Below are 12,660 nucleotides of genomic sequence, written 5' to 3'. Positions count from 1 at the left end.
AAAAATGAAGTTTAAACAATTTGCATGATCCTTAGTAACTTTGCACTATTCATGAAAACACATGTACCGAGCAACACACGGTTTGGTCCCACACTTGTGCCATGAAGGCCAAAAAAGTTCGCTGTCACTGCTCCATTTTTTTGGAATTTAAAAAAAAAATGCTCCATTCTTACGGAGCATGAATCTAAAATATCTACCCAGTCAAAGCTTGAAGATTAGAGAAACACACATGCCTGACGGAGCATGAATCCCAAGTAAATATTTACCCAGTCACTGATCAGTAAAGCTTGAAGATTAGAGAAATACACATGCCTGACGGAGCATGAATCCCAAGTGCTTCATAACGCCTGCAATTCCACAAGCCCGGAGGTTGAATCTAGTTTCACAAACGATGAAGAAGGTCCTAAGGCAGAGCGATGAGACCAGTTGGTAGAAGAGGAAGAAGCTTGCACTGTAGAGGTGGTGGACGTGTGCGTGAAAGTCTCAGAACGAGAAGTGCCTATTGCAGACGAAGATACTGGATTTGGATAAGAAAAACTGGGGCGAGTCGTGGCTATTGGTAAGATCCTTGATTCGGTCAGTACCTCGTGTACTACTCGCATTCTAGGTCGAGCTTCAGGCATCGGATGGCAGCATAAAAGTCCTACATGCAATACAGATCTCCACCTGGATTCTTGCATCGTATCTGTGGCTATGGCTTCCTGCATCCTTGGATCTATGGCGTCCAGTAACCTGTTGCTCTGATGGAGCAGCCATACCCATTCCAAAAGATTCATCTCCTGAGGTTGTAGATCATAATCGAGTATCCGTCGCCCGCATGCCACCTCTAGTGCTAGAATTCCGAAACTGTAGACATCTGTTCGATGTGTGACTTTTCCGGTGAAGAAAACCTCCGGAGCAACATACCCCGGCGTCCCTGCAGCCGTCATCGTGACAATCTTGTCGTGGGCGATGAAGCGTGCCAGCCCGAAATCGCCCAACAGTGGCTCCAGATCTGCGTTCAGTAATACGTTAGCTGCTTTCACGTCCCTGTGTAGCACGCACTCCCCCAACCCTTCGTGCAAATAGTCCAGCGCAGCCGCTACCCCCAAGAGGATGTTCAACCTCGTGTCGCTTGACAGATCCATGGCGCCTTCTTTGTGGCCGAAGATATGCCTGTCTAGGCCGCCGTTGGGCATATAATCATACACCAGCAGCGCTTTACCCCTCTCGTAGCACCATCCTCGCAGCCGTAGCAAATTGCGATGGCGGATGCTGCTGATGATTCTGATCTCGGCAGGGAAGGCAGGATCTTTTCCAAAGTCGTCCTTCAGTCTCTTCACTGCTACGGTGGATCTGTCGGAGCCGAGCAACGTACCTTTGTAAACATCGCTGAATGCGCCGGAACCCAGCAGGCGGTCTTCAATAAACCCATGAGTGGCTCTGCGTAATTCTCGGTAGGAATAGCGAGGAACAGAAGAATCAATGTCGGGCTCGTTACTTCGACTGCGCCGTTTGACCTTGCGATACCAAATTATTATGTAGACCATCATGATGCAAGCAGAAACGGAAAATATGCCAACACTAAGAACCACCCCCAATTTCCAGCCGCAAAAAACGCACGAATTCGATGACGTAGAGAAACTCCAAGCGTAGAGAACGTGCCATTCCCTATATCCATCCCGACCTGTGGCCGCCGAGATGCCAGCATACATATACTTCTCAAAAACTGTGCACAGATTATATGTCTTCGACAGAAGTGGTGACGCGGGACGCTCTTGTGAGGTGGAGTGCTTGGTCATCCAAACCTGGATGAAGCTAGCGGAGGCGTCGTAATTGATCCAAGCCGTGAAAGTGCTGTTGTTATACAAGTAAAGCGGATCAGACGATCGATTTGTGTCGGCAACAGCTATGGAAACCAAGCTATTGACATCGATTCCGATATGGCTAGCGCTTGAATCATTGAGATTGGGAGAGATATGGGTATCGAATTCCACAGCGAAAAGATGGCGGCTAGGCTGGGAAGATGCATCCGGGGTGGTGAGGCCGAGCCAACGACCAACGCTGTTGGCAGGAAGTGGCATATCCGGAGCTATGAAGAAGGCCAATCCAGATCCACTCTGATTGTAGCCATGGTAAGTGGTGATGTTGAAAGTGAATTGGGTGCTGAAAGAAGAACAGCTTCCATCGTTCATGATGAATTGAATAGGATGAGCATAGACAAACCTGCTTGCAAATGCGGTTGCAAAGGTCTCCCCAGAACTGGTTGGATCAGGAGTTAGCCACACTTCGCCTTGGCTTAACCATGCAAATTCTTGGGTGCTATTCATCTTGAAGTCATTTAATAGGTCAGTACTAGTGCTCGGGAAGTTGAACCTTTCTAGTGCATGGACAGCTAGAGGAAGCACAAGGAGGAGCAATAAGAGGAGCCACATTGCTGTTGCCTTTACTCAAGGCAAGACTCAAGGCAAGATGAAAGATGTGAAGGCAAGATGGAGAGCTGGAGACCACACACCCTCCACACACCTTGCCCTCCCACAATAATAAGAGAAGCAATCTAATAAAAGAGAGAGGCTCTTTACTTTAGATGTGCACATTCCACCTACACTGAGAAATGACAAAGGTCTCCTAGGTCTCTTTCTTTGGCTGAGTCGTCACTAAAAAGAATCAACATCCACTTCCTTGCATGTCAATGCAGAGTGTTCTTGACATAAGCTTTTCAAGAAGCTCTACGTTGTGAAATACGTACGAAGTACATTGGAAAACCATCTAAAACACTTGGATGTGTGTGTTTCCTGTGCCTACAAATATCTCAGAAAAAAAAAACTCCACAAGCTTTAGAAAAGTTCTCAAAGGGGACATAATTGCTTAGAGGTTAATTTAAGCTTAATTTATTTTAAGCTGAACTATATCTTTTAAGCCTAAGTCTAAGAGGTGCACATTATTTTATGGCCATATGCTAATCTTTTGGTAGATATCCCCAAAGGATTCTAACCCACAATCTCACACAAGAGCCCTACCATTAAGCTATAGAGTTGTAGAGCATGCCTATTGCCAAACCATAATATTGTCCTTCCTAAACCATAATATTGTCCTTCCCCCATAAGTGATCCCCTTAATAAGTACTCCCCCATCCCCTTCATAGGTGGCCCTTCCCCCCCCCCTTTCCCAAATGTCACATGCGTGACTCTTCAATGCATTACGTCCCCTACCCTACATTATCCTTTGAAATTCCTCTCCTCCCCCCTTTATCCCTTCATACCCTTGCCCTCTTTCTTTTCTCCCCTTTTCTTTTCTCCACAACTAATTAACTAGAGGGACAAACATTTATCAATGTATGGGGGCCAGCATACTTGACTTACACATTTATAATAGTAACCTTTGTGCGCTATTTCAACCACATGAAGTAACTATAGATTTGTTAGGGCAGCAGAGTATTCTTGACATAGATCTTTTCAAGCTCTACACATGTATAATAGTGACCTTTGAAAAGCTTCACAAGTTCCACTTTATCTTTCTGAGGGAAGATCCTAAGCTTCCGCATCTTTCTAAATCGGAATGGATGGGGAGAGGAGGCACATACACACCTAGTCAAGGCAATTGTTAGTCTCAAACAAGTAAAGCTTCTCTTCTGTTCTCTCTATATATAAAAAAGAAGTTTCATGAACTTGCCACATGGCAGTGATTTAGAGGCTCCGGATGAGAGTAGGGAGGTTCAATGACAGAGTGAGCTACTGCAGAAGGGAGGCAGACTAAGCCATGTGGCGCATATAGATTGCCACATGACTCGTTTGAGAGATGGTAATGGGGCCAATGCATGGAAGGGGAAAAACTCACATGTGAAACTCTGACCACAATAAGAGAGAGAGAGAGAGAGAGAGAGAGAGAGAGAGAGAGAGATACCTGAAAAATTAGGGCCTTCTATAGAAGGCCAGTTTTAACATTTGCCCTTCTCAAAAAAAGATAGGCTTCTAGAGAAGTGTAACTTTTTGGGAATTTTTTTTGTAATATGAATATTGTTTATACTATATTAATATGCCCAATAACACAAGATGATAGGATCCTGGGAAATATGAACATCCTAAAGACTAAGTCACTAGTGACCATTGAAGTCTAACTTCTAAAGACCAAAGGTATGGGGTTCACCTTGGGAAATGTATGTATACCATGAGAGTTCAAAATGAGGGATATTTTTATTCTTCAAACTTATAGATATATATTTACAAGAGGGATAACTTTATGCACTATTTTAAAATTAACAGGTAGGGTGCATTTATTCCCGAAATCCTACAAGTCTTCAAAACACCTACATAAGCCAAACTTTTGATCAAATAGAGAAGGGGTACCTAGTAAATCTTAATTTCTACATTAGCACCAAAGACATTGAACTCTTTGTTTTTAAGTTGTTGATGGCGTGCAATTCTAACCATGTCAAGGGTGACACTTGGATGTTGTTTTCCTTAGAAAGTTTGCCCAAAATTCTTTGACTCTTCTTGGTCATCTAGTGATAGAAAAAATTGAGCACCATCATCATTTTGGGCCTATAATATTATGTTTGCATCAATAGAAGATGAAAAAGTACAACTAGTACTCTAGGCATGTTTGAAGGACCTCTTGATGAAAGATTCAAGCCTGCTCACTTCTTGCCTCCAAATCCAAAGCTGTAAAGATACCCCATATTGCAAGATAGAGAGAATGAGAGAAGTTGCATGCATTAAGCACTATAGAGTTAAGAAAATGTTGCATATCACTACAAGAAGAAACTCCAAAAATGGCAAATGTAGGGTTTTTGGATCCCTTGCAAGATCTTCTTTTCACAAGCTCTCATTTGAGTTTCCCCCTTGCCCCTTCCTCACATAAACCCTCACTTCTCTCATTCTTTAAGTTCTTCACAACATGATTTTCAAACCTTACTAGGTGGTCATATGTGTAAGTAAAAGGATAGGACTCTGTGGAAAATGAGGAGGAGGCGTGAGGACCTACACGAGGAGAAGGAAGGTTAGGATTGATAGGTCCAAGAGCATCCTTGCAAGAAGGAGAGGGAAAAAAAAGAGGAGGAAAAATTATAATGCTTTTTAAAATTTGTGAAAAGCAAAAGAATCCAAGAAATGGCCCCTATCTTTCTTGGGTGCCAATTGTACTACATTGGAGTCGCCTCTCCCATCTTGCCTCTGCATCTCTCCAAACTTGCAAGCATGTCTTGCATCTCTCCAAACTCCTAGAAACCAAGCATGGATGTGGATATCAAGTGTCTCCTTCTAAGTAGAAAAATTCGAATTCGTGATTCAAAAAAATCAAAAAAATCGCTCGAATGATTCGAATGGAAGAAAAAATTGGTTTAAAAAGTGATGACACGTCACATTTTTTAGATAAATCACCATGTCATCCCCACATATTCGTATGAATAAATTTTATTCGTACGAATAAACCTATATTAAGATGAATATATTACTGCATTTCTACATATAAGCCCACTGTTTGCCAATGTCTCTTATCTCACGCTTGGTTCCTTAGCCAAGCACATGCCGAGCATAAGAGATCAAACAAGGAAAAGAAGAAGAAAGGTCCTCAAAGTTTTAAAAGTTATTAAAAGAGTTGTCTCATTCTTACACTTTCTTTTGAATGAATATTTAATATTCTTCCAATAGAATGTGAATGAATGATTTTCAATTTGAGTGTATTCTTTTTTAAAAAAAGAATCCATATCTTTTTTTATTACTCAATTCTTTCACTTTCTTTTGAATGAATATATAATATTCTTTCAATAGAATCTGAATGAATAATTTTTAATTTGAGTATATTCTTTCAATAGAAATGAATCAATGCCTTAATTTTTATCATTTATTGTTACAGTTTCTTTTAAATGAATATTTTATATTCTTTTAATAGAGCATGATTGAATGACAATTAATATATTGCATGCTTAAATGTGTTTTTCAAAGGATATGTGTTCTTTTTTATAAAATGTGTATTACAGTATGTTTCTATTGTATACTCAAATTAGTTTTTTTGCATTTTGTTTTTGGCAACTTCAAAAGCATGGTGCACGGCAAGATTTGGTCATACGTGACGGAGATACGAAAAGTACATGCCTCGGTTTCTTTCTTGCAATGTAAATATTGTGGACACAAGTTCACAGGTGGTTCTACTCGCATCAAGCAACATTTTCTCAGAATAGGCAGTGATGTTGGAGCGCACTCCATCTGATGTTCTTTTGTTATGCAAATCATATTTAGAGAAAGTGAAGAAAGTGGTTAATCTAACCCTAATAAGAAATTGTTCAAATCAACAATATGTGAGCGCTGAGGTTGATGAGACGGTTGAAGGAGAAGCACCAATAAATGCGAGGAGTGTATCCATACATGAAGGTGATGTAGATATGCTAGCAAGTGGGTTGCAGGTGAGTTTTGATGCGACTAATGCCTGTCAGGTAAAATGCCTGTCAGGTAAAGAAGAGAAAAAAGGGAGAACAATCTTCTATGGAGGATGGATTTCTTCGACAACAAGTGCATGAAGAGCACTTAAGATGGACAGAAGCATTTGTTAAAAATGGTATACCATTCAATGTCATGGTAGATGACACATTTTGTAATGCCTTGAAATCATGTGCTAAACCAGGATTTATTATAATAAAATGCATACGGATCACCTTGATAGAGTCAAACAAACTATGGCGGATTGCTTGAAAAAAAAGATATTGGACTTTATTCCTACATACACTTGCACTCTTGCTTTTGATGGATGGACTAGCAAGTAGGCTAGACCCTTGATAAATGTAATGTGCATTACTCCCAAGGGAACTATGTTTTTAGAGAGTATTGATACGTCTCTAAAAGAAAAAACTTTAACATATAGTATAAAAATATACAAAAGAGCAATTCATAAAGTTGGTGACAATGAGAATGTTACTGCATTAGTAATAGATAATGCATCGAATTACAAGACTGTGGGTGAGATGGTCATGGCAAAGTATCCCACTCTGACATGGGTGCCATGTGGCACTCATAATCTCAACTTATTGTTGAAGGATATTGGACAATTGCCATTTGTGCAACCAATACTGCAAGATGCTAATGCCGTAGTGAGTTTTATAAAGATTCATCAATACTTGCATGTAGTATTCAGAGAGCACTCTGTGAAGCAACTCAAGCAATTTTGTCAAACTAGATTTGCCACTTCTTTTATAGTTCTTGCTAGATTATTGGAAGTGCATCAACCTTTAGTCGAGACTATTGCTAATAGATGATGGGCAAATTGGTTTGAGAAAAAGACACAGTACGCAATACCAGGCTCTAAATGTGTGCATCTTGTACAATCATCTCTATTCTGGAAAAATGTCAAAAGAATAAAAGAAGGTGTAGAGCCATTTGTAACAGTATTGAGGATGGTCAACGCTGATGCCCTTGTTATGGGTAAAGTGTATTGGAAGATGCCAGAAGCAATATGACAAGTTAAAGAATTTGTGCACTGTGCACCGAGGGAGAAGCAACAAGTGGTATATTTGGCTGATAAGAGATGGAAGCAAATGCACCCCCCTTTGCATGGAGCTGTGTTGAGGCTGCATTTGCAGTACATCCACAATATCAAATGCATGCTCAATCACAGAATCCTAAAGTCATAAGTAACTTTCGAGAGGTTTGTAAAAACTTACTTTCGGGAGATCAAGGAAAACTGGCCTTCCAGCAACGAGTGAGGTATATGAATCGCGAAGGCTCTTTTGGAGATCCTTGGAATCTTGATGCTATTAAGATGACTATTACACCTACTTGGTGGAAGGAATATGATGGAGAGACATTGGAGTTGCAACATGTTGTAACTCGTGTGCTCTCTGTTGCTACATCATTGGGTGCATGTGAGTGAAATTGGAGTGCATACGATTTTATTCATTCTAAGAGACGCAATCGCAGATTTGGTATTTTTCTTTGGAAATCTATGATTGTTGGAAGGATTCAATGTTGCGGCTAGGGCAACAAGCGAAGCCGCTGTAATGAGAATTTCTAGACAATGATTGACTATAGAATTAGTTGCTGAGGGTGCATTCAGCGAAGAGGAAGATGAGCTTGAGCTACTTAGTGACAACAGCGAAGTCGAAGAGATAGATGATATTGTACCTCTATTGAATGTAATATAGAGTGATAGAAGAATATGATAGGTGATAGAAGCGATGGATGAAGCTCTAGTTATATCGGATATAATGTTGTATGTGAGGGGATGGATGGGAGAATATGTCAAACGATGGAAGAGCGCATATGCTCGTATCCATCTCGTCTCCTTTTGTACTTGAAAGCTAGAACCTTTTGGGCTACAAGCGATGTTGTGTTGTAATTATTGAGATTGTGGATGATTTTGGTATACATAATAGTTAGAGACAACCTTGTGACTTGCAAATACTTTCAAGGCAACATGGAAGGCAACATCGAAAAGTTGGAAAGAATAATCGAATATGCGTAATTGAAGTTTATATTTTTAAGTCTCAAGGGTTGATCTAGCTATTATGTGCACTAATTCACGTCGATATATTTAATATTTATGCGTTAACTTTACAAGTCCACCTAATCCACTGAAAACGACTTAAATCACTTATACCACTTAGTTCACTTAGATCACTTAAATCATTTAGTCCACTTAAATCACTTAAGTCACTTAAATCACTTAGTCCACTTAAATCACCTAGTCCACTTAAATCACCTAGTCCACTTAAATCGGTTAAGTCACTTAAATCACTTAAATCACTTAGTCCACTGAAATCACTTAAGTCACTTATATTACTTAGTCCACTTGAATCACTTAACTTACTTATATCACTTGAACCATCATTGCATAAGAAGTTGGAGAGTGATAAAAATTGTACAATGAAACAAATGCACTTAACCCAGATCATTATATTCGAAGAAGAGTATTATAAAGTTAAATATGAAGTTTACAATGTACATAATTATGCAGTAGAATCCACATCTGCCGTTCCCTAAGTGCTTGGTCCTGCACCCTACGAATCTATATTAGTGAGGTCCTCAAAATAAAAAATGTCGGTATCCTTAGCTGCATCCAAATCTCCAAAGCCCTGTCTATAGCATGTAAGCTCACACTCCAACGTCTGTACGCGTGCTTGCAAGTCCTCAATCTCTTTGGCTTGTGATATAACATGATCTTGTAACTCCTCAGCAGTAACACCTTGTTGACGGAGAGGTATGGCAGATGTGGCCAAGTCAACAAGATCATTGTGTGCCTGGGGAGTTAGCACGTGAGGTCTCTGAGACACAGGCTCTCTGTTATCTGTCCTTGCTCGCTTGTGCTCTATAGGATGTCCCTTTCTTGTTTCTGACAAGTGATGCTTGTCATTCTAATCTACACGTCGATGCAAGACGTCATAGACATACACCTGCTGAATGAAATACATGGGTATTTGCTGGTTGTTGGGGATGCTTCCTTCCACCTCCATGAATCATTGGAGAAGGATGTGGGCTAGGGTTTTGTGCCACAAGTTTGACAACTTGGGATATGCATATTTATTCCTAGCATTTCCTGAACGAACAAACAAGGTGTTTCTTACGAACTCTAATGGACACTCTCTATACTTGTCGAAGAGAGACTGGGTCGCCTTGCATGGTATCGTCATCCACTAGACCAGCAGCGAAAATACCTAGCCCCTCTCTACCCAGCATCTCTCTTTGCACTTGTAAGATAGCTTGAGCATAAGCGTTAAGAAGTAGCACAATGTGGATATGAGCTCCCCAAGATTTCAAACAAAAGGGCCATATGCACAGCCTTGTCATATTTGCCAACGCAAAGATCACATCTATTGCTTTGAAAACAAGGCCCTTTACAAAAGGTAAAAATATGTTTCATCTTAAGAAACAGTTTAGCTGGTTTGCTAAATCAACCTCTTGAGGCACAAAAGCATCTTGTGGGCCCTCTTGGACTAGAGGTTACTCTAGTTGGGGAGGATCCTGTGGGAGAATGTTCTCTAAGTTCTCTCCCTCCATGCAAATACTTAGCCTAAAAAATGATAACAAGATAGAATCAATTTGTAACCACAAATAATATTAAACAATTAAACAATATTAAACAATTAAAAAATATTAAACCTATACAAACACTATTTAAATATTTATTGTCGCATCATTTATCATATTTTAAAATTGGACCATCATTTTTATTGCATCATTCACTTATACAAATAATATTTAAACATTAATTATTGCATCATTTATCATATTTGACAATTGGATCATCATTTTTATCGCATCATTTGCTTATGCAAACAATATTTAAACATTACTTATCGCATCATTTGTCATGTCATTGTTAAGTATACAAACTTGAACAATGGAGTGGATCGAGACTTGGATGATATATAAAAATAACAATGTTACAAGTATTCATGATCGGTCACTCATGTTACATGCCTTCCAAGAAAGACTCAGTCATTTGCTGGTCTAAGTCCTTGGTTTGGACTGGAGCTGTATACCACATCTTGGAACAATGTCAAAAAACCCACAAAATTTTGCAGTACTTGGACATCTATTCAGTTCGATTGACTTTCCCTGAACCGCAAATCGTTGTAGACACCCGATTAGAGCTTCTACAGGTCCCGTACTTGGCGATGGTGCACAAATGTCCAAGATCTTCAGGATGTGATGAGACATCGCATACACATCTTGTGCAACATCGAAAGGTGGTGGATTGGTGCAGAGGCACTCTGGAGCAACGTGATGAGACCTAGCAATGAAACTCCGCACAGTGTTGGGGCTGTCACTAAGTAATGCGGGATAGTGCTTCCTAGTGCTACATGGGGTCATCATTCCCCAATCACAAATGCCCAGATACACCTCCTCGGATGACTCCGAGAAGTGTAGCATAATGTTTTGCGCATGCAAATCATTATGCAGGACATTATGTTAGTGCATGTAATGAATAGTGCGAACTAGTGCACTTAAAATATCAAATACATGCTAACGAACCCGTGGAGCTCTAGCAGGCATTTCTGCATCATCTCTGTGGGAGATGGTCACTTTCCATCATGTCCGAGGTAGGTTAGCCATCTTTCCAAATGATTTCCATCCCAAAACAGAAATAGTATTATTGGGTTATCATCATGGACTAGACCTATTGTTCAAATGATGCCCGGATGTACAACATAGCTCAAGCACGTAGCTTCTTCAAATGCTCTAGCCTTCAATGCATCAGTTGGCATGGAAACCCTCAGCACCTTACATGCATAAATCTTGTGCGGATCAAAGGAAGCGACAAGAATATTGCACATGTTGATTGTTCCTTTCGTGCATGTGCCCACAGATGCACTAGACGTGAATCGGATGTCTCCTCGCTGAAGCAGTATGGGCCGCATGGGTCTTGGCACTACTACATGATCATGCAAGCCATGTGATGTTCATGGTGCTTATGCAGGTGAGAATGAAGGAGATGGGGGGGTCACTCATCATATGTAACCCTATCACGTGAGTTCAACAGAAGGATATTTTTTATTTCTAAAATTTACAGAAATAAATATACATAAGGGACTATTTAAAATAGTTTTGGAAAAAATTTACAGATTTGTATAGAAAAGCGATACATTTTATTAATGAAAAAATTTATAGATAAGGGATTTGAAATATAGGCCTTGAACGCACGTGATATAGAGGGTTTATACATAGTGACCCCCCTGAGGAATGTATCTGCTTGTGCAGATAGATTGTGCATTTGTGGTGTAGGCGAGTATGCAGGAGATGGAAACTGGTTTGCACATGTGGTGGGAGGCACAAATGGAGAAGCAAAAGATGTGGCGAAACCCGATCGTGGCATGTGGTGGGAGATGTGGACCAGGAGGAGAAACTTCTTCTGGGTATGGAAGATCTTGGAAAAAAGGGATACGGGGAAAGACATGTTGTGGTCGATGCACTGATGCATACACATAGCATGGTTGCAGTGGTACGTGCGGCTGCATTGGGTGAAATGCGGCTTGTGACTTGGGATGTGGGTGCATTGGTGCTTGTGGTTACATTGGATGCAATGCAACATCTGACTGGGGGCATGGGTGCATTGGTGCTTGTGGTTGTGGTTGTGGTTGTGCTTGGGGGCGTGGGTGCATTAATGGAAGGGATGTACGTGACCCTAGCATCTACAACAAGATCCTCCCACTTTGTGTCACATGAGTTTATGCCTCATCTATTTGACCGAGGCATCATCGACCCTCCATCGCTAAGTGATACAAATGTTGGTCTATAGACTCTACTATGAAAACATCTGAAAACCGATCACGCAAGGTCCTCCCTCCACACTCTGCCATTGTCCTGACCAAATTCTGTACACCGCTTTCACCATTTCGTCATGACCACACAATCATTCTAACAAGTAGAAACAATAAAAATCAAGTAAGCAACCTTAGATCACCACATGTCTCCTTGCATGTACTACGAAATGACTTGAAGGGCAATGGCAAAAAGAGCAAGCAAGATGTACAATTACACAATCAATGGCACGCAATTCTATACAAAAGGATCACAAGGCCATTCTCACATATATTAGCAACAAAAAAGCTAGAAAAATACATGACCTCTTGCATGAAAATCCTTAAAATAAAAGGAAAGATTTTAAATTTTGACTTGTTTCCTTCCCACCTACCATCCTGATTCTTGACCCCTCTCACCCTTTGCCTGCCTCTTCATCCCTACCTCCCTCCTA

At 40.6% G+C, this 12,660-nt stretch overlaps 2 protein-coding genes across 3 annotated transcripts in view; one reads left to right on the top strand and one right to left on the bottom strand.

Moving 5' to 3' along the window:
* Positions 1 to 12,660, top strand: part of LOC147885340 (deoxyhypusine hydroxylase-B-like) — a 197,124-nt gene that overhangs the window by 22,885 nt on the left and 161,579 nt on the right. The gene's annotated exons all lie outside the window — the stretch shown is intronic.
* Positions 160 to 2,493, bottom strand: LOC147885342 (putative L-type lectin-domain containing receptor kinase S.7). Of its 2 annotated transcripts, XM_087396341.1 has the most exons (2): positions 2,206 to 2,493; positions 160 to 1,836 (listed from the first exon to the last, which is right to left on the bottom strand). In XM_087396341.1, the coding sequence occupies exons 1-2, from the start codon at positions 2,412 to 2,414 to the stop codon at positions 339 to 341; spliced, it is 1,707 nt and encodes a 568-aa protein (XP_087252467.1). In that variant the 5' UTR covers positions 2,415 to 2,493; the 3' UTR covers positions 160 to 338. The 2 variants fall into 2 exon arrangements, with proteins under 2 accessions (XP_087252467.1, XP_087252466.1); XM_087396340.1 differs by having other exon boundaries at positions 160 to 2,493.

This window comes from Dipteris shenzhenensis, chromosome 25 (genome assembly GCF_047967505.1).
Source record: "Dipteris shenzhenensis isolate YYH24624 ecotype China chromosome 25, Dip_SZ_1.0, whole genome shotgun sequence".
NCBI lineage: Eukaryota > Viridiplantae > Streptophyta > Polypodiopsida > Gleicheniales > Dipteridaceae > Dipteris > Dipteris shenzhenensis.
Note: the sequence above shows the minus strand (reverse complement) of the source record. Positions and strands in the feature narration are given on the sequence as shown.

Excerpts from the sequence above, each read along its gene's own strand:
- LOC147885342 (XM_087396340.1), bottom strand. The coding sequence starts at position 2,414 with ATGTGGCTCCTCTTATTGCTCCTCCTTGTGCTTCCTCTAGCTGTCCAT.